Raw genomic sequence first — 23,807 nt, 5'->3', positions numbered from 1 at the left:
CCACTGCCCTGGGGAGCCTGTTCAGTGCCCCACCACCGTCTGGGGGAAGAACCTTTTTCTAATATCGAACTTAAACCTGCCCTGACACAACTCCAGACCATCCCCTGGGGTCCTGTGGCCGGTCACCAGAGAACAGATCGGTGCTGGCCCTCCTGAGGGTGTTGACGAGCGCAACGAGGTCTCCCCTCATTCTCCTCTCTCCAAGGCTGAATAGACCAAGCGGCCTCAGGCGCCCCTCGCACGGCTCACTGTAACCCCCGTACACACAATAAACCTTTCAGTAAAGAAGAAAACGCCCAACAAACACCCGCAAATCCCCGCTCCGGCAGCACCGCCCCCCTGACCCCGCGCAGGCGCAGTGCCGCGCGCCCCGCGCAGGCGCACCCGGCCCGGCCCCGCCGCGCGGGGCTCCCGGACCCGCCCGAGGCGCCGCCGGCCCCGCTCCGTGCGCTCCCTCCGCCGAGCGGCTCCGCGCCCGGGGCCGGCACGGGCCGCAGCGGGCCCGGCCACAGGCGGGCGGCCGGCCGGGGCCTGCGGGGCCTGCCGGCGTGGGCGGCGGTGTCCCCGGCTCCCGGGCGGCCTCTCCCTCCCTGCTCGGGGCGGCCCCGGGATGGCGGCGTGAGGCGGCGGCTCCGCGCCGTGAGTACGGGCCGGGGGGCGCGGGGCGGCGGGCGGGACCCCGCCGGGCCGGGCCGGAGCGGGGGTGACCGCGGGAACGGCGGGGGCCGGGGGAGAACGGGGGAAGGTTTCCCAGCTGCGGGGTGCGGAGAAGGCTCCAGCCGACCGCGAGGTTGTTTCCAGCACGGACAGAACGGCATTGCCTGCGCCCGCCCCGCTTCCCTCCGCTCTCGGGCGGTTACGGCTCGGAGCTCTCGTTAGCGCCGGGCCCGTTCCTCCCCGGGTAACACAGCGCTCGGACAGCGGAGGCAGCAGCTGGGCTTGGGTGGTCCTGGTGGGTCCCCCCTAACGCGGGATGTTCTGTGATGTTCTTTGAGCACAGCACTGCAGACCCTACACGTGCTCGGAGCCAGTTGCAGGGCGGGTTTACAGCCTGTTCTGTCATGCGAACATTGCTCATGACATCCCAAACGTGCAAGTGCAAGAGAAGAGGGAAAACAAGCTCTTAAATGCAGTCCAACAGCACACTGAACTCTTCCATATTTCCCTGGTACTGAAACATTACAATGGATCTTGAAATACTGTTATAGTTGAATAACTTTTGTCTTTCCAACCTATATGTGATAACTTCCCATAACCCCTCGCCCAAACTGCATTTTTGCCTCTCTACAGGAGACACAAAAAACTGGCCTTTATCTGGCGAAATTCAGGCCTCTGAAGCCTATTGAAGGCACAAAACTTAGAGAAGGGATCCAAACGAAAACTTTTTTTTTTTTAGGGAATGGGCCTGGAATTCCTGATCTCTGGATGTTAGACAAGGGCAAAAGGCAGGAATGAGGACCGTGAGAATTAATAAATTAGTACAAATGAAACTAGCAGTACTTCAGATGACAGCTATGAATGTTGACATCCCACCACAGAGCTGACTGACTTAAGCTTCTGCTTCGGTGATTCCTGGTGAATTCCAGGCTCAGTCCAAGTTCTCCAAAAAACAATTAGTTTTAGTTTGGATCACTTCTCTACCTTTTGTGGAGAGAAGCGCACATCCTACTGCTGCCTTCCTGCTCACAGATGGAGGTTTGTTCACCCTGGTGCTGTGAAGGCACTGCAGTCCCGATGGAGTGGGCACTGCCTCTGGACACATCCTCATCCACCCCCCCGAGTAATGAACTTCAGAGGGCAGCTATGGAAGCGATGAAAAGAGTGGCTCAGCAGAGACCCTCACTTTTCACAACATGAGTTGCTTTGGCTTGTCTCTACCTTGAGAAGTCAAAGCACTCTGTAAGCCCGAGGCTCGGTTAGTCAAGGATTTGTTGCTCTTTTGGAAACTGCTTGCAATTATATTGCACCACTTCATAGTCTGCATCAAGTGTTCAAGGCATGAACTTATCCAAGACTGGGGTAAGGCCTTTGCCAAAAATTCTAGACTCACTCTTTCCAGCTGAGTCATACCAGCAGATAAAGCTTTAAATAAAAATTGAAAAAATAGCGGCAAGGCTAAAAAAAGCCCCGAAGAAGTTAATCCCTGATACTGCAAATAGGTCTGAGAGTTCAAACAGTCGTGGTTCTTGGGTTTACGACAGAGGGTTGGCATCTGGGACGCTGCTCTCCTGTTACTGTTCTTAGCTGAACTCCTCAAACTCGTCACTTGATAGCTCTTCACCTCTCTTATGGCCCCGGTGCTCTGGGAGTTGTGTATTTTTTAGCAGCTGCTTTGGGTGCTCTGTGGTACTGGAGTTGGTTTTGAACATGTGCTGACAGTGAGAAGCACAGTAATGGCTGTGACAGGGGTTTGGATCAAAAGAATTTTAAGAGATCTGTACTACAGGTGAGCCTCATAGGTAAGAAACAGTTCAAGTACCTGAGGCTTATACTTAAGTTTACGTGCACTGTATAACCTGACAGATTTTTATCTAACCAATGTATCTTTTCATTCCCCAGCAGAAACTTCAGCTTTTGGGAAAGGGGGAGAATGGCACCAGCATGCCCCAATAATAAGGTTACTCAATGTTTTATTGCAAACCTTTCAGCTGCCAGTCTGGATGACTGTAGCATCTGCTGGGGAGGTTCCATCCAGGCAGTACTGGCTTAAAGGCTGCCTTAGTAAGGTCTGAACAAGCTTCCCTTTGAAGTGCTTAGGGAAAGCCAGCTGATTATTCTCCCCTGTCAGGGTAAATGGACTGTTAAGGAATTAAAACATTCTTGAGAAAGGTACAGACTTGGTATTGGCATACTGATGTGTCAAACCTGTGGTGTAGGAACACCTCTTGACATCCTAATTGGTGAATTAGCTTGTACAATGTGGAGGAACAGCTCACTCGCTCCTCAGATGGATTTATTCCAGAATGTGACCGATCGATTTGAAGGCAGTACAGGCTTGAACTGTGCTACTCACTCTAGACTTGCCAGAACTGAAGGTTTGTTTCTGGCTGGGAAAGGTGTGCCACTGCCCTCTCACTGGAATTCCAAAATCCTCCCAGCAAACATGCGCCAGTAGGACCAGCTGGTTTTGAATAGTCTTGGGAAGGAAGATGACAGAGGGAAGGGCTGGGAACGCGATGGAAGCCAATTAATAAGCGTGTGGAAAAGTATTGGTGTCTGACTAGTAGTGAGGTGCACAGGGAACCTCCCCAGGCTGCTCCTCTGCCTGCAGGAACTGTCAGGGAAGAGGCTCCGGCAACACGTGCAGATCGGAGGGAGCCGATGGCTGTGGGAGGAGCAGCGGGAGCATCGCCAGCTCTGCTGCCCAGGGGGCTGAAGTGAGTTCAAGTGGCTCCAAGAGCTGCAGAGGGGCGAGAGGAGGCAAAGGTGGTGCGGTGGAAAGGAGCCCCCGGGTAAACATGAGTGGGCACCAAGTCAGATGATTTGAGGGCGAGAGGAGAGCGGGACACGGGGCAGGCTGAGGAGAGAGGTGAGTCAGGCAGGGGAGAACAAGAGCAACTGGTTGAGTAAAAGCAGGATACGGTTGTGAAACCAGTGCTTTGGGTGACAGGTGATTATTTGCTCTGATTATCTTTGCTCTGGTTATCTTTGGCTTAGATCGTGAGGAGGGGACAAAGACAATAAGGTAGGAATCTTTCATTTGCAGGTTTCACCTTGCTTGAGAATCCAGGCAAAACTGAACATTGTTGTGGCTTCCAGAAGGATTTGCCTGTCCTGGGCACCGAGGAGAGAATTCCCTGCTCAGCAAAGAGTTGATAACCAGAGACACTGTTTCTCTTTGATCAATAGTGTGGAAAGAAAACTCAGTCTCATTGCCAGCTGTACAAAGAAATCTCTAGTGAAGAGCATGTATCTTACTAGTGGAAAGTCCCTTGAGGAAAACAGAGCTACAGAAGTCTCCAATAGTGGGTAATTTATCTAGGATCAGCTGTGGGATAGAGCAAAGGGTCCTCAGCCTTTAACTGTTGGATAGCGAAGGGGCATGTGAAAATACAAGCAAACTGACTACAGATACAAAGAGCAACTGTTCAGATATCTGCATTTGTCAAAAATCCAGGAGGTTTCCAGGTTGAAGGGCATTGGCACTGAAACTTCATAGTAAAAATAACCCCTATTAAATGGTTCTTTATTCTGCAGAGTGGCTGCAATTATTGCTACAAGCAACTAGCTCTTGCAGGAAACACTAATATTTAAAAATGGGTAACTTGTTCTGAGATGGCTTTGTGTTTGTAAGAAGTGCTTAGGTAAAGCTTAGATGCTTAAAATCAACTTGCTGTTTGGAGAGTTATTGTGAAGAGCATTGTAGGAGCAAGGACACCAGACCATGAAATGAATTATAATTATTTTCAGGCTGTAATCATTTGGGGGCTAAAGGCTCAATAGTGACACATGACCCTTTCTAAGCGGAGAGATTTATGCCATTAGTTCTAAAAGATTCTAGAGCTTCGTTCCAGCTTTGTGCTGCTCCGACAGAAACATTGTCTTAGGGTTTTTTACCCATTTCTTTGCTCTAGAGACAGAAAGCCTAAAGCAACTGCCTGTAGGCACTGGAAACTAGAGCTCCAAGAAGAGGTGACACAGACCAACATGGAAGTCAAGCTGAGGCAACTTAGGGCTGGATCTAGCAAAAACATGACATGATGTTTATGCAGTGATTTTTGATGCTCAATATTTGGAGCACTTGGGAGGAAAAGATTGCAGGAAACTTCAAGGAGGGAACATTTCAGGAGGATTAAGGTGGCTGCAGATCAATGATTTGGTACAACTTTGTTGCATTCAGTGCAATCTGAACTAAAAAGTCAAGTGGTGGGGTTTAATTACCTTCCCATTCAAATATTTGTTGTTAAATCTTTTCTATCCATTCTTCCCCTTGGAAAAAAAAAAGTTCTCCAATCCTTCTGCAGTGTGTTTACTCCAGAAATGTGGGAGCAATTCACAAAGGCCAGCAGACAGCATGTTTTGGTATGAAATAAGTAATTGCTATTTCCAGCTTATAGATGGGGAAAAAGGCTTGGGACTAGACTTGCCCTTAAAGATGCAACTGAATGACCTGCATAAAACAGGACTAAAATGGGCAGCTTTATTCCTGTGGTTTGCTTTATCCATATTGCAATGTAAAAGAACTCTCTGGTTGCTGAGCTGCAGTTTGGTTTAACTAACTGAATTTTAGCTGCCCTTTTTTTGCTGGAGAACACTCTCCTGCAGGAGCAGCAGCACAACATACCTCCCCCAAATAATCTGTTTGTGCTGGTGGAGGTGTTGGCCTGTATTCTCTTACTGCCATTAAAATAAAATAGTTCCTGGTGCTCAGCACACAGCGATGGCAAAGTCCTTCCTGCTGCTGACAGCAGAGCCCAGTCTGACCTCAGTGTTCTTCTGGAAGAGAACCGTGTGTGGTTTTCTCTTGGCTTTTCTGTGCAATCCCTCATTCTCCCTCCCTTTGCCAGGAAATCCCTTCTCCTGCCAACAGGAGCCAGTGGAATGTGCTGTTTGTTTACCTTCTCACTCCTTCATCCTACTAACCTTCCCACCCCCAAGCTGTAATCCTGACAGGCTGGGCTCAGCCCTTCATCCTTCTGACAGAGCAGTGCCCCACTGAGTATTTGCAGATAAAAGGATTGCTGCCAGGAGCTGTCCTGACCAGACTCTCCTTAGTGGGGGTGAGGCCATGTCATCCTGCAAGGCTGTCCCCTCTTGCCTGACTTTCTCTGCCCTGGCTGGCAGCTGCTTCCTTCAGTGTTGCTGCCTGTCATCATAAAGTGCTACAGGATAGCAGGGAAGAACATGCTTCCAAGGCTCTTCCCTTTTCCACCATTCCCCTGCATGGTTTTTCCCCTTTTTGGGGCAATAATGTAGGAGTACCCTCTTCTCACGGATTTACTGCACAAACTGAAGGATAACTTCCAGTTAGTCCCTCCCAACCATACTGATACCTTCTAGCCTGCCCTGCTATTGCTATCCCAGACTGCTGAACTCCACTCTACTGCCCCCTTCCAACAGTTCAGGACCTGTAAACACACATGTAAAGCATTTATTGTTTTTAAAGCCATCTGAAATTCTTGAAGATGTTTGTACTGCTTCGAAAGGCAAAACAGAACCACATGTTTAGTGTAGCTGAGGTGATTGCTAAAGGTAGGAGCAGGTTTTCTGGACTTGTAGTGTGCTGCCATCCCTGCTTAGGAAAGCCCTTAAAGCTCACTTTTTCCACAGGGTTTTATAATAATCCAAGTGAGGAAATCCTGTGTTTACAGCACTTATGGAAATTGCCATTTTGAGCCTATCCCCTCTTTGATCTATTCACGTTCTTTGTCTTATCTGACTTCAGCTGTTTGGCAGGGATTATAAATCCTTAAGCAGGGACTGTCCCTCCCTTTGTTTCACAGCCTGGACACTGCCAGGGCTTTCCTGGGTGGCTACATGTGTAGCTGGACTGCTCTGCTGTCCTGCTGGAAGACTATTGTCTGTGCCTGGGAGGAAGCAGTCTGTGTGCTGAACAATTCCTAGACACTTCCTACACCAGTGCTCCCTTAACACTTCTCTGTGGCACCCAGTCCTTTACCCCTCAATTGCCTTTCTTTTTACTGTCACTCAGGTCTTTGGGTGGCCTTGGGTAAATACGTGCATGGGAAGGCTGTGGCAGCTTGTTTGCCTTTTCATTTCCCCTTCTCCCTTTCTGTTCCTGCACTGTGCTAAAAGGGTCTCACGATTGTTAGCCTGGGTAAAAGCCTGAAAAACAGAGCACACAGGAAACGCTTCTACACCAGCAATAGCTAATCCTGTCCCCAGCTGAGTGGTTCAGAAAGCAGGAAACTTTCCACCAGCTTCAGGACACACCAGAATTTAGTACTGGGAGGTCAAACATCAGCGTATGATGCTCGGGAGTAAATGAAGCTGTATGAGAATGTCAGTTGATTTTTTTTTTGCTGTGTTTCTCTGACAGTCTGACATTTTGCCCTCCCTACAGACAGCCTGCCTGCCGGAGGAGTTGCTGGAGACTGTTCTGAAGCACATCCGACTGCTGCTGCCACAAGACCCCAGCCAGCCACAATGTACTGCCTGCAGTGGTTGCTCCCTGTCCTGCTCATACCCAAGCCCCTCAACCCGGCCTTGTGGTTCAGTCACTCAATGTTCATGGGATTCTACCTGCTCAGTTTTCTCCTGGAACGGAAACCTTGCACGATTTGTGCCTTGGTCTTCCTGGCAGCTCTATTCCTCATCTGCTACAGTTGCTGGGGGAACTGCTTCTTGTATCACTGCACAGGATCCCAGTTGCCGGAATCAGCTCACGATCCCAGCATAGTGGGCACCTAGAAAACCATAACCTTCCAGTCTGCTGAGGGCTCTTGTTTGGCTTTTAAATAGGGGATGGGGCTGGGGAGGAGGGGGGTGTTAGGTATGGGACTGGAATAAGGACAGCCTGTTTCCTGTAACTGTGCGTGGACTAGAGTGGCAAGTTCCTCCCACTCTGCCTGTGAAATTCGACTCGTTTACTGTGTGAACTCTGGCAGCACCACCTGCTTTTTTAGAAGCAGAAGTCTTTTTTTTTCCTTCCCGTATCACCGGGAACAGACACCAGCCCTCCCAACCGAGAACTGCTGAAGGCCCGAGCCACTGGCCCCTGGTGGCAGTGGTGGAGTTGTGTCACTGGTCTGCATTAGGCCACAGTGGTCTAACTCAGGGCTCTCGGCCCTCTGATCCTGCTCGAGTAGCTACAAGATTCTCTCAGTCTCTCTTTGTGGGGAGCCACCTTTCCACTTTGCTGATCAAGGGCAAATGCTACAGCTCACAGATGCACTTGGCCAAAAGCTGCTGGGGCCAGAGGCAGTTGAGTCACCTCCTCCTGCTCAGCCTGCCAAAGAGATGTGTGCAGTGCCCAAGTGCTTTCTGAACTCCATATGCTCTGAGATGATCCCAGCCTGAAAGCCTCAGTTATGCTGCTGCTTTTATAAAGCCTCACAGGCAGCAGAGACTCTCTCTTCCCCTCCTCCTAGATGTCCAGGGTTTACCAAGGTATTGACTGTTGGGATAAAGAACTGGCATGCTGCAAGACACAGGGTTTTAGAAGCCACTGTGAACTTCACCCTACAAAACCTGTGCTAGCCCAGGAGTCCGGGCGTGGGCAGGGCAGGAGAGGGTCCTGAGGTAGAGGCATGGCTTGAAGCAGTAAGTGCTTCAACCATTTTCAGTGTTAGCGTTTTTGGGCTAGAGGTAACAGAAGGTGCTGGTGCTACTGACTGGAGAAGTGCTGAGGCTGGAAAAACACCTGATATCTCCAGCTTCTCTGGCAGAAGGATGTCAAGCAGCTGAGGTGGTGGTGGGTCAAGCCTAAAGCCTGGGGCAGAGGTTGGTTTGTGAGAAGCCTTAGAGGTTGACACAAAACACTTGTCTCTAAACTTTAAAGGTGTCCCTCCCCTTTGCCCTCTGTTTGTCTTTCCTTCAGTCTCCTGCTGGAGAACAGCAGAAGTGGCTGTTGCTGTCCTGAGGCAGTTCAAGCTATGAGGTTGTGAAACTTCCAGAGTATTGTTTGTTCATTGCACAGCTGTTCAAAATGTTTAATAAAGCTTTATAAACTTTGGTCTATGGCCTCCTGCCCAGCATGATGTGTTGGCTGCTCATTGTGGATGCCTTAGCCCAGCAATCATGTGTTTCTGCATTGTTCTGTTCCCAGCACAGTAACCCCGGAGCTGAGTCTCCAGCAAGAGGCAGAGCCTGTTTGCCCTGTAGCTCCCAGTACTGATTCTTCTCCTTGACTGGTTAACCTGACCATGGGCAGAGTGGGAACCAGACTGGCAATTCCTAAACAGGCTCATCTCACAGCCAGAAGCACCTCCTGTGTTTCTCTGCACTTACGTGACAGATTCCCCCTTCTCTTACTGCTTATGAAATAAACCCCCAGAGCTGTGCCCTGGAAGCCACTAATCCCTGGTGCCGACAGTAAAAGTGTCTGCTGGGAGCTCACGCCGTGTAAGCCCATCCCACGACACCACATAACCCCAACTGTCCCTCTGCTCGGGGCAGAGACCTGCCTGCAGCCCAGCTGAGCTGTGGTGCTGTGAGCCCTTCCCAGCCTGGGCTGTAGGACTGGGGGAGAAGGACTGTCAGATCCAACAGCACCCAGGAGCACCCGAGAATGGCACAGGGTGTGGGAGCTGCTGGAGCTGACACTGGCTTGCTCTACCCTTGCCGCGAAGCCCAGGTCCAAGTTGGAAAGAGTTCAGGGCATATTAGTGTTTACATGATTAAAAAAAGCATGTGCCACATCAAAAATAGATGTGACAGCTCTGTCACCTGTCAGGCCGAGGGAAATCCCAGTAGCTGTCACATCAGCATAAATAAATGGAGAGGGGAGGGCACTCACTCTTGCCTGTTCTCTGAGCGACTTTTAAGTTTCAATGTACTTAAGCTAATGCAGTCAGTTCTGTCAAGAGTCCTTTTTTGTTGCTCACTAGCCAAGTTGCACTTTACAGCAATTTAAATAAATCCTAGCCACGAAGCCAGACAGCCCTTTGGATGAGAGCAAGCCCTGGCTTTGTACATGGGGTTCAAGACAAGGTGCAGCTGCAGGCCTTCCCTTCTGTGAGACCCAGCTCAGAGTAAAGAGCACTTCAAAAGAGGGAGTCTGCAGGAGAGCTCTCGGTAGACTGATGGGGTTAGAAGCCTCCCACCCCAAATGCAGAGAAGGAGCACTCTTTGATGTGCACATAGCCCTCCACAACACACTGTCTTACCCTCTTTAGGGCCCTGAGATACCATCTTCATTTTAAAGATAGAAAATTAAAGCAACTTCGTCATGGTCAGACAGAAAGCCTCAGGCAGAGTGAGGAACCCAACCAGGTCTCACATCCCATGCTAATGCCTGGCTTGTCCTCTATAAAGAGATTGAAAAACCAGCCTGTGACTGCAGAACAGGTCAGACCCGATGGCTTCTGAAGAGCATCATCACAGCTTCCCTGCCTGTGCACCGCAGATTGGGCCGAGCCCGTGCAGACACAGCCTGTGCTCCCGGCCAGGGGTGTGCTGGCTGCACCCAGGGACGCTCGGAGCTTTGGCCCTGCTCTCGAGGAGTTTCTCTGCCAGAAGAGCAGTGGGGTGGCTCTGTCCCCAGGGATGTGTGGGGACTGCACCGGTGGGCAGCTACACCGGGGACTCAAAGCAGTGGGATTTGGAACACAGCCGCTGTGCTGTACCAGGCCCCACTGAGCCTGGACACTGCCCGCAAGTGTCACTTGACACCTTGGCACAGAGCGAGTCTCATCACCTTGCTGAATTACAGTGTCCATCTGCCTGATGCTCCCTAGATACAGGGAGCAGGAGCCTTAAGCTGTTTCTTTGTCTTTCCATATGAAGGAGAGATCATTTTCTTTTCTAGGTCACATAACAGATCAGTGACACAGCAGGGTCAGTAAAGGGAAAAAACAAATACAGAACAAAGCCCAGGCTCCAATCCCTAGAAACAGAGATGCAGAGATGGCAACCAAGTCCAGAGGCACAGTCCTGCTCCCAATAGCACCAGCCTTCCATGGCCTCCAGCCTCTTCCCCTCATGCTGTCACCTTGGGAATGGTCCAGCCAAACCCCTGGGAAGCCACAAACATCACTCACTGGCACAGAGCCCTACCATTGCCCTTTGGCACCAGCTGGTTTCCCAGCCGTGGGACGTAAGCTGAAGTCAGGTAAGGACTTTAGCCCTTCCCTCCCAAGCCTGGAGATTAACCCCTGATGAGAGGGTTTTGCTGCTCCTCAAGCAAAGACAAATCTTGTCACAGGGCAGAGACAGGCTGTGTCCTCTGAGTCAACACGTCCTGGCAGCCTCCTGTTCACCCCTTGCTACCAGTGAGCACCAGGGGCTGTGGTGGCACTGGCAGCAAGACCTGAGAGCCTGACATGGGGACACAGCCCTGCCATGAGCCAACCCTTTAATGAACACCACCCCACTCCTGCCTCAGGAGACCTTCTGCTGGGTCTGGGCTGTGGCAGAGACCCCAGACCCTCAGCACAACTCAGGATTTGCAGTTCAGGGCTGCTGCCCGTGGTGACCAGCCCACCCTGAGCCCACACACTGCAGCACCATCGCTCAATTCTTTTAAAGACAAACAACACATAAAGCAATAAACATTGAAGGTGATAAGACTGAGTCACTTACCAGTCCAAGATGGAGGGAGCAGCCAGAGCGGGGACTTGGGGCACTAAAGCCACTACAGACCACGTGGATGATAAAGGTAGTGGTGAAGGAGGAACATCAACCATCCTGCTCTCAAAGGGCCTACTACTCCCAAATGTTATCAATTACTTAATCATCCCAGTCAGCACCCACTAATCACCCAGAGAGAGCAGGCCTGCTTCTTGTGATTGCTGCTGAAGCAGATTCTGCTGATGGGGCACTGCCCCTGCCCTGTCCCCTCCAGCCCTCCCATTGGCCCTGCACAAGCTCCAGGATCCAGCAGCTCCTCCATCACAGGTGCTAAGGAGCTCACAAGGCCCCTCACATATGAGCTACACTTTTGTTTTGTGAGGTCTGTTTGTATTTAATTATCAAATTGCAAAGTATTTACATCCACGTTAGTTTCAAAGCATCTCCACCCCCCCACCACCCACAAAGCTGGACCTTTTCAGGTTTTTTCCCCAGTTTTATTATTATCCAAAAAAAAAGACCCAAACAAATAAAAAAAAAAGAAAAGCTAAATATTTTACTTAGACACCAAAAAAGGCAGGTGAGGGGAGCTGGGGAGAGACACAGATCCACATGTTCTCTGCATAGTCGGTTGGAGATCTTTTACAAAAGACTGTGTAAAAAAATTATAACAGCAGAGGAGAATGACTTGCAGGATTTGATGGGGCCCAGGAAGCCAAAAAGCATCCTTAGGTGGGGGCTCCCCTCTGGAGTTTATTGGCTTAACAAATAAACTGCCAGCCAACACTGGGGGTGGAGGGGAGGCTCTGAATTCCCAGGGCCTCCGGGCCCTGCCGGTCACGGTGGCCAGTCTGGAGATGCTGAGTCCCAGCAGAGCCACTGCACAGAACCACCATGGACACACGGACACGAGGACACACAGCCCTGTGCAGGAGGGCTCCTCTGGCATTGCCTTACTGTCTTCTGCCCTGAAATGTCCCCAGCACGTCTCCTCCCACACAGCTTCCCGAAATCCATGGGGCATTAAGCCAGCCCGGGGCGCTCCTTGTGCCTGCTGCTTCCAGGGAGAGCCAGAGCCTGGAGCTGCCGGGTGAGCAGGTCCAGGCTGCTCCTGATCCCCTGTGCCCACAGGAGAGCCTGCACGTGCTGCAGACACCCAAAGGCCAAACTGAACTCGTGTGCCTGCCTGACCAAATCTGGCTTCTCCCAGGGATGGGGATTTTGTGGAATTCAGGCAGAGCTGTGGCACAGACCACAGGCACAGTCCACCCCTCGGAAGGGCTGCCAAGGGACAGGGTGTCCCTGGTAGTGCCAATGGGGACATGACAGCTGCCCATCCCAAAGGGCTGGAAACAGGGGAAGACCCAGAACATGGAGGTTTGGGGAGACCCTACCCAAACACAGAAACCTGTAAGGAAGGGAGTGGGGGAGAAAAGGCTCCAACTTTCGAAATGATTTAAAAACAAATCCATTAATCCAGTCGCTGGTTCTTCAAGCCAGCAAGATCTCTCCATCCAGCTGAAGAGCCTGATCAAGCTGATTTTGAGGGTTTTACTCAAAAAAGGAGCCACTAACCAACCAACCAACCAAGCAAGTCCTTGGTTCATAAATAAGTGTGCAGGGAGCTGTGGGGGTGAACGGGAAGCAGTGTTGTGCCTGAACCCTGCTCTGGTGGAGATTTGGGGTGGGGCTTTTGGCCACCCCCTGCCCACACTGGGCTCCCACCCAGCTTTCCTGGGACACTGGTACCATGGCAAGGACTGGTGAGAGGAGGGTTGGGTCTGCTGCCCGTGACGAGGCTGTGCTGGAGGGACAGCCCATCCCACAGGTGATGGGGAGGCACAGAAAGCCCCCTGCCCGAGGACTGAGAGGTGGGTGAAACCACTGGCTCCCCTCTCTGTGTCCTTCCCCCCAGCACTCCTGCCCTGCAGCACTCCCCAAGCCCCCATCCCACCGTGGCCCAGGAGAGCATCTGAAGACCCCCCAGGTTCTTCTGAGCGAGTGGGGCTGGCACCCGAGAGGTGAGGGAGAGAAGCTTTGTGAACCACCACAGTGAAGGGTTTCCAGCTGGATACAGCCACAGGAGGGGGAAAACCAACCCATGCAATGAAATCTAGGTCTGGGAGGGTGTGGGGACCACTCAAGGGTTATGTACAAGTAGGCGTTGAGTGGAAGAGGGCAGGGACTGGGATTTGCCACACACAGTCTGGGAATTGGCCCCATGGGATATGTGTGGGGCAAAGCTGGGCAGGGATAGCCACCCACCTCTGAAACATGGCTGAGGACTTTGGGAGCAAGCAGGGGGGAGATGAGGATGCAAATGTGGCACAGCACTTCCCAGGATTCTTCTCTGGGATGGTGGCATGTGGCTTGGGATGCTGCATGGGGGCTGCAACCTGGCAGCTGAGACATGAGGGGTAAAGGGAAGCCAGCTAAAAACGTACCAGGTGAACAAAAGCATCTGTGAAAGATGAGTATTTCCCCCAAAACACTCCCAACACCCTGAACAGCTACATGGGCCGTGCACCCAACCCCCACAGTGGCAGTGGATTTGGTGGCAGGGCCAGCCCGGGGACTCTGCTGGTGGGACAGCTGGTGCCAGAACCAGGGGTGGAGGCTGAGGGGCACTTTACAAGGAGGTGGCTGGAAGACCTGGAGTGTGTGGTGGGAGAAAACACAGCAGGGCAGCAGGGCTGGCTGCAGACAGGGCAAGGGCTCTGTCAGCATCCCCTGTGCCACTCCCAGGAGGGGAGAGACACGTCCCCTGGGGGAACAGACACAGCTGGAAGATTTCATCGTGTGCCCAGGTGCTCCTATGGGACAGTGTCCATCACCAGAGCCACAAGCAGTCACATTTCATGGTTCCAGAACCCACTAGCCATTGAGGTCATGGCAAGGCCAGAAGGACCACCAGAGTTCTGCTGCCATCCCACGCTGGCACCACCATCCAGTGCATCACCCCCTTTGAACCAGCCAGGGATTGTGCCATCATGACACTGAGCTTAGCTCAGTTGGTTAGAGCATGGAGCTAATAACACCAAGGTCGTGGGTTTGATCTCCATGTGGGCCATTCACTTAAGAGCTGGACTTGATGGTCCTTATGGGTCCCTTCCAACTCAGCATTCTGTGATTCTGAATCTGTGGTGAAATGTCTCTGCCAGCATCCTCAGGGGAACCGGAGCCAAGGGGGAGACAGTGGAGAGGGTGAAGAGGCAGGGAAATTTGTGCTGATTTAGAAAGGGGGTGCAGGAGACTGGGGCCATGTGTCTGAGGTGGAGTGATGCTGTCCCCCAATCCCTCCAGGCTCATCCCAGAGCTGTAGGGGGGAAAAGTCTCCCAAAAGCCAAGTCTCTTGGCAGGAGATGCTCTGCTCGCCCTCCCGAGCCAGCTCCGCCGGTGCCCGCGGGCTCCCCTCGCCAGCGGGACAGCGCTGCTCTACGCACGGGCCACAAGTCTCAATGAGCAATGGGGGGACCCAGCACCTCCCCGGGCTGCATCCGCAGACAACGCCCCGTCCTGCTCCAGGGCTGCTCCACAAAAACAGCCCCTCGGTGGGGAGGCCAGCCCTCGGTGCCCTGCGGCGAGGACGGCAGTGTCCCTGGCGCCAGGAGGAACTCCGGGTCTATAGGTTCTCGCCAGGCTGGTACTGGGGCTCTGTCGAGGTGAAGTAGTCCTCCAGGAAAGCCTGCAGGTACTCGAAGGTGGGTCGCTCCTCCGGGTCCTTCCGCCAGCACTGGCACATGAGGTCGTGCAGGGACTCTGGGCACTCGGGCGGGCAGGGCATGCGGTACCCTCGCTCCACCTGATCCAGCACCTCCCGGTTCACCATCCCTGCGTGCCAGAGGAGACATGGCATTGATCAGAGCCGGGCCACGTCCTGCACTGTGCCTGTCCCAGGGGACACACCAAGGGTGTCGTGCTGGGACACCCCTCAGGGGCAACCCCAGTGACCCACGGAGAGAGAAATGCCCCCAGCCCAAGAGCATCTTGTCCCCACCAGCCTGTCACCTTGCTCTGGGCGAGAGCGGGACAGGGTGGCTGGGACCTTGCATCCTGGCCAATCTCTGCTCACCCCAGTGGGGAGGATCTGACCTGGGAAGGGGCAGCTCAGCCCCGAAGGGCAGGAGAAACTTTGCATCAGTTTGTTACTCCACAAGGATGGCTCTGAGGGCCACGGAGTGCCAGGAGTAAGCTCTGGGCATGAGCAGCTGGCATTGGGCACTGCGATAGGGACAGGGCTTCTGCTGGTGGGTGCCAGCCCTCACCTGGGTACGGCACTCTGCCCTTGGTGGTCAGTTCGGTCAAGAGGATGCCAAAGGACCAGACATCTGACTTGATGGTAAACCTTCCATACAGAGCTGCTTCAGGGGCCGTCCACTTGATGGGGAACTTTGCACCTGGATGGAGAGGCAGCGTGAGGGGCTGTGTGGGGTCACGAGTGTCTCTGTGCAGTCAGAGCCACGTGTTGGCTCCAGACACAACGCACACCTCTGGGGACCAGGGACCAGTGGCCATTGCTCTGGTGCCACCTGCCTGGGCACCTCGAGGGACACGCACCTTGACGAGCAGTGTACTCGTTGTCCTCGATGAGACGTGCCAAGCCGAAGTCAGCCACTTTGCACACCAGGTTCTCCCCCACGAGGATGTTGGCTGCCCGCAGATCCCGGTGCACGTAGTTCATCCTCTCCACGTAGGCCATGCCGGATGCGATCTGTGGGGACCAGCACATGGGGCATCGAGGCTGACAGGGTGACACAAGGGTTCCCAGGGAGTGCCCAGCAGCAAAGAGGGGAACAGCTCTGCAGTGGCACCCAGCTGGGGTGTGGGAACAACCAGCTACTCAAACAACCCCATGAAGACACGGCTTTGCTGGCCAGGGAGAGCCAGTGGCAACAGGAATGGGCAAAACGATGGTCCCAGACTGCAACCCAGCTCCAGGTTGAGACCTAGGGGGGACCACAGCATCCACCCGAGCAAGGCTGCACAGCACCCCACTACCTGACCAGTGACAGCTGTGACAGCCCAGTGAGGGGCTCAGGCAGCCAGCGCCCTTGGAGGGGGATGCAGGACACCCAGGGATGCACAAACCCACCTGAGCCGCCATATCCACGAGCTGGGGCAGCCGCAGGTACTTGCCCATCTCACCCTTCAGGAAGTCCAGGAGGCTCCCTGTGAGGAAGACCATGGTCAGAGCAATGTGGAGGAGCAGTGTCCCTCAGCCACACCCTCGGTGTCCCTCCTGTGCTCACCCTTGCTCATGTACTCGGTGACAATGTAAATGGGCTCCTCTGAAACCACAGCATAGAGCTGAACCAGCTTCTCGTGCCTGAGCTTCTTCATGACCTGGGCTTCCTGCAGGAAGGCCTCCGGGGACATGGTGCCAGGCTTTAGTGTCTTGATGGCCACCCGGGTGGTGCCATTCCAGGTCCCTGTGGCACAGGACACGCGGCTCAGGACACACATACGGGGCAGGGGGCCGTGTCCCTCACCTGCTCCCCCACCCCACTGCAGGCTCTGGGCACCTGCAGATGGCTGGGGACAGGATGCAGGTGGTGACAGGGAGGGGACAGCAGGGAGGGAATGCTCCTTACCCATCCACACCTCTCCGAAGCAGCCCTGTCCCAGCTTGACCTCCAGCCGCAGCGATTCCCGGGGGATTTCCCAGGCATCTTTGGCAAGGCCTTGGGTCTGGGGCTTGGATGTGGGGCAGACGTTGGTGAGACGGTGGCACAAGCCATCGGCGTGTTCTAGTAAAGGAACAGCAAGGTGACACTTGGGCTTTTAGGCACGTGATGTCTTTACCCCACATCCTCCCAGCAAACACCTCGGGGACCAGTACCCAAACCCTGTGCCCTAAAACCCAGGCAGCTTTTCACCAGGGTCCCACACAACTGGTTTGGGGTTCCCCAGCGCTGTGCTGGCTTCCCAACAGCACCGCCCTGCAGCGAGAGCAGGCACAGCACCCCGGGTGCCACCAGACCCCAAGGGGACCCTGCATGGCTACCCACTGGAGTAGTAGGCCACCAGCTGCTGCAGGCTGTTGAACTGGGTGCGGGAGGTGATGTAGAAGCCGCCGCTGTCCAGCTTGCGGATCTTGTAGTGCTTCACGTTGAGCCCCTTGGCGTTGTCGAAGTCGGAGACAGAGAGGCAGTAGGCACCTGTGGGCAGGAGCGAGGGGCTGGGGGAGATGTGCTGCAGGCAGGAGCTCCCCATGGGGTCCCACGGAGGGTGGGCGTGGAGGAGGCAGGACTGGGCATGCAGGCTCCCTCTGTCACCCAAAGAAGAGGATGGGGAGCAGCTCCTGGATGCCCCAGCTGGCACCTGGTGCCAGGGAGGGATGGCACGTACCCCTGGCTACAGCCACAACATGCAGTCACAACCTCCAGCTGCCTCCTGCTTGCACAGCAGCTCTGCCAAGCCTTGCCACCACCAGCCATCCTGTGGGATGTGCTAACCAGGGGCATTGTCCCCCAGCCCCCCCAGACCTGTCAGGTCCTTCTCTGCAGCAGGAGATAGGACCAGATGGGAGGCAGGCTGGAGGGAGCTCCTGACCCACCAACTCTACATCTCAGCATCTCAGAGGGGAGCCAAGGGCTGGTGGGCCTAATTCCCTGCTCCACAAACACCCCTTTGGGATCCTGGCTCCGCTCTGCCCATACAAGAACACCACAGTGCTGCTGGGGCCACAGAGAGCAGAGATGAAGATTTATGCTGCTGCTTGAATGAGCTGCTTCCACCAGAATAAAATAACTAGTGATAAGTTCAAGGCATAAAAACAGAGAGGCACATCAAGGGGCTTTTCCCAAAGGTGCATTTGGAGCCACGTTTTCAGGTAAGAAACAGCATCCTCAGGCAGTCAAACCTCAAAGATCACAACTCACACTTTTGGGAGATATAAAACAAGTATAAAGAGTTGTCAGACTTGAAAGAAGGATTGAAGTTCATCACTCCCTTGGCCTGCCTGCCCAGGAAGCACATGTTCAAGATACTGCCACTATACAGGGACCAGGGAAAACCAAAAAAACATCTACTTGGGGGTAAAGAAAAAAAACAGGAAAAAAGAGCATCCTGCCAGGTGGTTCTGCTGGGGATGGAGAGGGTCCCAGCTCCCACCCTGCCATGAGCTGAACCATCTCTCTGAAGGGTGCCATGGGGCTGGGAGAGAAGTGGCCACGTCCCCCCAGACCATGGGCTCAGTGGTGTAATGGTGTGTTCAGCACAGTCACTGGGGATGTGATGGGGGCAGCAGCACTGGCTCCCTGGGGATCAGCAATGGCAGGGGAGATCCCAGGAGGCTGCCCATGCTGAGGGGCATTGCTCAGCAATGCCAAACATCATCTCCTGTCTATATGGTATGACCTTTTTCTCCTTCTCCCTCCCCCCATGCCTAAGCTGGGGAACTTGGATCCCACAGAGTGACTGAGGGGACTCAAGGTACCCCCACACCCTTTAGAGAGGGTCTCTCTGAGGCCAGTCCCCCCCAAACCTGCTCACCTTTCGTGGTCTCACTCTCCCGGACCAGGAAGGTCCCTCGGGGGTTTTCGGGGTTGAGCAGCAGCCGCTCGGACTCCCGGCGAGTGATCTTCCCAAAATACCACCTGCAGGAGCAAGGCAGCAGCTCAGCACCCGGTACCTCCCCACCCCCTCCACTGCCTGCCCAAGCAGGGGCCTCAGCCCCAGCCTCCACACCACAGGTTTTGGAGACCAGGGGCTGCATCTCTGGGCTTGGGTGCCTCAGGGTGCGCCTTGTCCCCGTCCAGCCCAAGCTGGGCATCGCCCAAGGAGCAACCCTGCTCCACAGGCCTTGGAACACCTTCACTCTGAAAGCCTTCCCAAATGGGATCCCTGAAGCCCCCCAAGCTCTTGCTGAGGGATACCACACTGCTGGCTGGGAAAGGGACATAGCTGGCACCTCCTGCTCTGAGACATCTGGCTTTTCCCCTGCCTGCTCTCCCTGTGTGACAGCTCCCTCCACAATCAGCCTGATCCACACAGGTGGAATCAGCAGTGTGTCCATGTGGAGGAGTAAAATCATAGAAACATAGATTTGGGTTGGAAGGGACCTTAAAGATCACCTCGTTCCAAACTGCCTTCCTGCCACACCTTCTACTAGACCACGTTGTTCAAAGCCCCATCCAATCTGGCCACAAAGACCTCCTGGGATGGGGCAGCCACAGCTTCTCTGGGTAACCTGTGCCAGTCTCTCACCACCCTCACAGGGAAGAATTTCTTCCTAACATCTAATCTAAATCTCTCCTCTTTTCGTTTAAAACCATTCCCCCTTGTCCTCTCACAGGCCCCCCTGCCCACACAAAAAGTCACTCTCTCTCTCTTTTATGAGCCCCCTTTAAGTCCTGGAAGGGTGCAATGGAGCTTTCTCTTCCCCAGGCTCTCCATAAAAACCAGACCAAAAGCATCCATGGCCCCACTGTGCCACTGCTCCCCCTCCACCACGCAAGCACGCTGCACCACTGCACTCATGGGCCTTAAAGGAAGGCTGGAAAACATTTTCGGGGATTGCACACTCAAAGGGGAAAACAGCAAAGAGGAAGGCTTCCCCCAGGATGGAGCAGGGGCAGGGAGGAACACTCAGGGTGAGTTTGCTATCGCTCTTTTTTAAACTGTCTAAAAGATGGCAATTACTCTTCAGCCTGGATGGAGTCTGAGGGCGCGACATAGTTACTGGGGATGTAGCCCGTCTGTCCTGTAGTGAGGGAATGAGCCAGCCACCAGTCACCTTCCCTGCAAGAGAACCAAAACACACTCAGTGTGAAGCCAGGAGCCCCCCGGCCAGCCCCTCGCCCGCCCACAGGCACCGGGGGAGGACGAGCCAGCGCAGAGCCCTGCCGGGAAGGGGGACAGCCCTGCAGCCCCAGCCCCACAGCCAGACCCCAGCCAGGAGTGCTCCTGCTGCCAGCCCCTGCCCACGGCTCCGTCTGGGTGAGCTCTTATTAGTGGGGCCACTCATCTGCATATGGGATGAACTTTAAACTTAAACGGGGCAGGGCAGTCCCTGAGCCAGAATACCTTCAGAGCCACCTGAATGGGAGCGGGGTCTGGCTGGAGGTTGTGAGGCACTGGGGGTCCCAGCAGCAGGACAGGGGGGAGCAGCAGGCGAGGGGAGGGAGGGGAAACGGGGAGAAGCAACAGAAGGATGGCAGCAATTAACAAAGGCACCAGGAAAACCCAGGAGAGTTAGTTAAATACGGGCTGCAGAAAAGCAACAGGAAGGGGCTGAGGTTTGGGCAGGGGGTGAGCCCTGCCCAGCAGTGCTGCCCAGCCTGGATGCAGCGGGATCTGTCTAGCCTGGGTATCCTGCTCACAGCCCCAGGATGGGCACCCCACGTGGCTGCAGCCCTGACCTGAGCTTCGTGCAGCCCCACAAAGGGCGGGCTCTGCCTGCACAACCATGAGTGTGACTTGTCCCCAAAAACCTGGGGCTTAGCCACCATCCATCCCTCCAGCCCTAGGATCAGCAGCCCCAGGCACGTCCCCAGGAGCAGGAGTCTCTTCCCCACTCTGCCCTCCTGCCCACCAGGCTCCTGCTCCAGACAGGGCTGGAGAGGAATGAATAGAGAGGAACAAGAGGACAGCAGGAGGCGGCTTCCCCTTCCTGCAGACAGCAGGGCTCTTCCTCCCACCACCTGCATCTTCTTACCCATCAAAGACAGAGTCACCAAACTCATCCTGACCACAAGGGAGACGAGGCTACAGGAAAACTGCAGATTCGTGGGAACAGCCCCGTAAGGATGCAGGAACTTGGCAGGACAACCTCCACAAACACGTTACAGAAAAACACTAATAACCTCAGTCACCACTGCAGGGCTCATCAGACCACATCCAGACCCATCCCTGACCCTGCAGATGTGTAAACCTCCATCCTCACTCCAGACACACCAGCAGCTAAACCAGCAATGCTTCCAAGTGGCCAGGAGAACCCAGACACGGCCCCTAGCTCTCCACAGTGGTGTCAGTGGGGCAGGGGACAGCAGGGACCTTCCAGCCTCTCCTCCCACCCACAGAGCTAGGCTTTGCCCCTGGACCAGCCTGGCAGCAGCCCTGGATGGCATTTCAGCCTCTCCCAGCCCCAGCACAGTGCATGGCAGGCAGCTTGGGCTCCCCAGCCAGGGCTGCTGCCCCAGTCACCTTTACTGAGGGGGCTCTGAAAGCTGGTTGGGCTCTTTCCCACAGGGCCAGAGTAAACATCTGCTTGAAAAATGCCCAGCTTTTGACTTGTGGCTTCATTCCAGCTTGGGCTGCAAGGCTGCAAGCTGGGAATTCAGCAAAAACAAACTATTCCAAAAATATCTCAGCAGGGAAAAAAATAATAATAATCATCATCATCAAAACAAAGCATTTCAACAATTCCCTGCACAATCTTACCCAAAATATCCCACCACATCCCTGCTGGCTGCCAGCTGGCTGGGAGGAGACCTCCTCCCACTGGAAATGGGACCACGAGAGCCTTTCTGCACTGGGGGGGATTGGGAGGCTGACGTGGAGCAGGGATCTCAGTGATGTGGAAGCTTCTCCTTCTGTCCTGCACAACCTTGGTTAAGTCAGAGCAGCCAAAACCTGCCACCACCCTGCAAAGCCACTATGGCCATGGGCTCCTGCTGTGCCCAGGACCTGCCAGCCCTTCCCAGACTGACCCTCCCCACAGCTCCAGGGATGCCCTGCCAGGGAGCCTAGAGGAAGGGGACATCACACGCCTGCCTGTTGCTGTCCCCAAAGTGCAGCAGCCTGAGCTGTTCCCAGACTGTCCAAGCATCTCTGGGAACTCAATGAGAAGAGTGATTCACGCCCTGAGCACTGCACAAACTGCCCAGCTTCCTCCACTGCCTCTCTCCCTGTGGACATCCCACCCACACAGACACTGGGAAGGTCAGCAGTTACATCCTGCACCCTCCACCAAAGGGCTGTGTCACCAAACGAAGCCCTTTTGCCCCCCAGGATGCTGCAGAGCCCATCACAGCTCGACCCTTCCCTCTGAACGATAAATAGAAGCAGAGGAAAAAAAAAGTGTGGAAACCTCAGAAGTGATACGAGGTGTAAAGAAAAAAACCCACATATATGGGCCTGGTCTGGACCTCCACGAGCAGAGCTCACTTTGCAACAGCCCAAACTCAAGCATAGGGCCCTTACACTGCTGAGGCTGAAAGTAAGAAGCCCCAAAACCCCCAAATTCAGGTTTTTCCTGTAGCATTGAAGCCCTGAGCATGCTGGACTTCATGGATGAAACAAATCACCATTAATAAACAGCACTGGAACAATGAGAACAAAGATCAGATTGAAAACATGTTTGTGCAACACTGCCCAAGCATTGCAGGAGAAATCTCACTCCCAGGGTGTTCCCTCATCTTTCCACTCTTTGACCTTGCAAAGCTGTTTTGGGTGCCCAGGTTGGAAGGCAGCAGTGGAGGGGAATGGGAGCTGCAGACCCTCAGGACCCCGTGACAGCTCCATGCCTGGGGACACTGGCTCTGCCAGCCAGGCTCCAGACCATGTGTGCCACGTTAGGACAGACCACACATGGATTTGATAACACAGGATCATGTTTAAGAGCATCTTCCAGCTGGCCACACTGCCCTGCTCTATGCAGCACGTGATGTGTGTGCTGGGGTGACCAGACCCCTAAGGACATGCCTGAGTCCCCAGAGTCACTCATGAAAAATAAAAGTATAATTACATAATAATTTAAAAAAAAAAGGCAAAAAAGGCCAGGAGGAAGTGAAGAGCCAACTGGAAAGGAACTGCAGAGGAGAGTCAGGCACAGACAAAGAAAGGGGCCAGGTTCAGAGCTCCCAGGTGCAGACATAGCTCTGGATGGAACAGTTCCCCAGCATGGGAAGGGACTCCCTGCTCTGTCCCAGTTCCTCAAGGAAAACAAACCCAACTGACCACAAAACCATTGGTAAACCATCTCCTCCCAGCCCTGCTCCAACCAACCTGCTCTAATGTGGGCAGCAGATGGGTTTTGATCATGTAGATCATTAATAATAACAGTAATAATGTGCCATACACACCTGACATCCACTTTCCTCCTAAGTGACAGCATGGAGGGAGAGAAAGAAGAGTCAAGAGAGAAGGTGAGACCAGAGACAGCTTGCAAGCACAGGGGAAAGCACCGTGAAGTTGAGGAATGTGTCCAGGCAAATGAGAGGGAGCTGAGCACGGATGGGGATGGGGGACCAGTGGGGACATGGCCCCGTGTTGGAGGGCACAGACTGGCCAGCAAGCTGAGAAGGCAGCTTGGTGACAAGGCTGCCAGGCCATGGTGACCAGCAGCAGGGCCGGGAGGACGAGGAAGCAGGCAAATGATTGCTTCTAGCATCAGTGTCCTTGGACAAGTCACTGTGTCCGTGCACATTTGGGGGCTCTCTCTCTGAGCCCCCATCCCTGGGAGAGCTGGTCCTGCTGGGCTGGGCTGGGGGCTCCGCAGGAGGGACAGAGATGGCAGCTCACCACATGGGCATGGCTGCAGGGACAGGGACGGGGACACTCACGTGTTGTTGACGATTTGCAGGCGCTCTCCTTTCTTGAAGGACAAGTCCGTTTCAGTCCGGGACTCGTAGTCATAGAGGGCCACGAAGGTGGTGACTCCACCTGCGACACAG

At 54.2% G+C, this 23,807-nt stretch overlaps 2 protein-coding genes across 4 annotated transcripts in view; one reads left to right on the top strand and one right to left on the bottom strand.

The window, feature by feature from the left end:
* The first annotated feature begins 415 nt into the window (after nt 1–415).
* BLCAP (BLCAP apoptosis inducing factor) lies at nt 416–8,638 on the top strand. The gene is made up of 2 exons (XM_064673633.1): nt 416–639; nt 7,025–8,638. The coding sequence occupies exon 2, from the start codon at nt 7,108–7,110 to the stop codon at nt 7,369–7,371; it is 264 nt and encodes an 87-aa protein (XP_064529703.1). The 5' UTR covers nt 416–639; nt 7,025–7,107; the 3' UTR covers nt 7,372–8,638.
* A 3,084-nt stretch (nt 8,639–11,722) lies between these two features.
* SRC (SRC proto-oncogene, non-receptor tyrosine kinase) overlaps nt 11,723–23,807 on the bottom strand; it is a 29,135-nt gene continuing 17,050 nt past the window's right edge. For 2 of the 3 annotated variants that reach the window (XM_064673621.1, XM_064673622.1), the window contains exons 4-14: nt 23,697–23,796; nt 23,217–23,234; nt 19,834–19,932; nt 18,685–18,788; nt 17,199–17,348; nt 16,782–16,937; nt 16,440–16,619; nt 16,283–16,359; nt 15,748–15,901; nt 15,456–15,587; nt 11,723–15,021 (exon numbers count right to left, since the gene is read on the bottom strand). In XM_064673621.1, the coding sequence (XP_064529691.1) occupies nt 14,813–15,021; nt 15,456–15,587; nt 15,748–15,901; nt 16,283–16,359; nt 16,440–16,619; nt 16,782–16,937; nt 17,199–17,348; nt 18,685–18,788; nt 19,834–19,932; nt 23,217–23,234; nt 23,697–23,796 (1,379 nt within the window). In that variant the 3' untranslated portion in view covers nt 11,723–14,812. The remainder of the gene's footprint in view (nt 15,022–15,455; nt 15,588–15,747; nt 15,902–16,282; nt 16,360–16,439; nt 16,620–16,781; nt 16,938–17,198; nt 17,349–18,684; nt 18,789–19,833; nt 19,933–23,216; nt 23,235–23,696; nt 23,797–23,807) is intronic. The other variant, XM_064673623.1, reaches the window with a different exon arrangement.

This window comes from Pseudopipra pipra, chromosome 17, assembly GCF_036250125.1.
Source record: "Pseudopipra pipra isolate bDixPip1 chromosome 17, bDixPip1.hap1, whole genome shotgun sequence".
In the NCBI taxonomy this organism is placed as follows: domain Eukaryota; kingdom Metazoa; phylum Chordata; class Aves; order Passeriformes; family Pipridae; genus Pseudopipra; species Pseudopipra pipra.
Note: the sequence above shows the minus strand (reverse complement) of the source record. Positions and strands in the feature narration are given on the sequence as shown.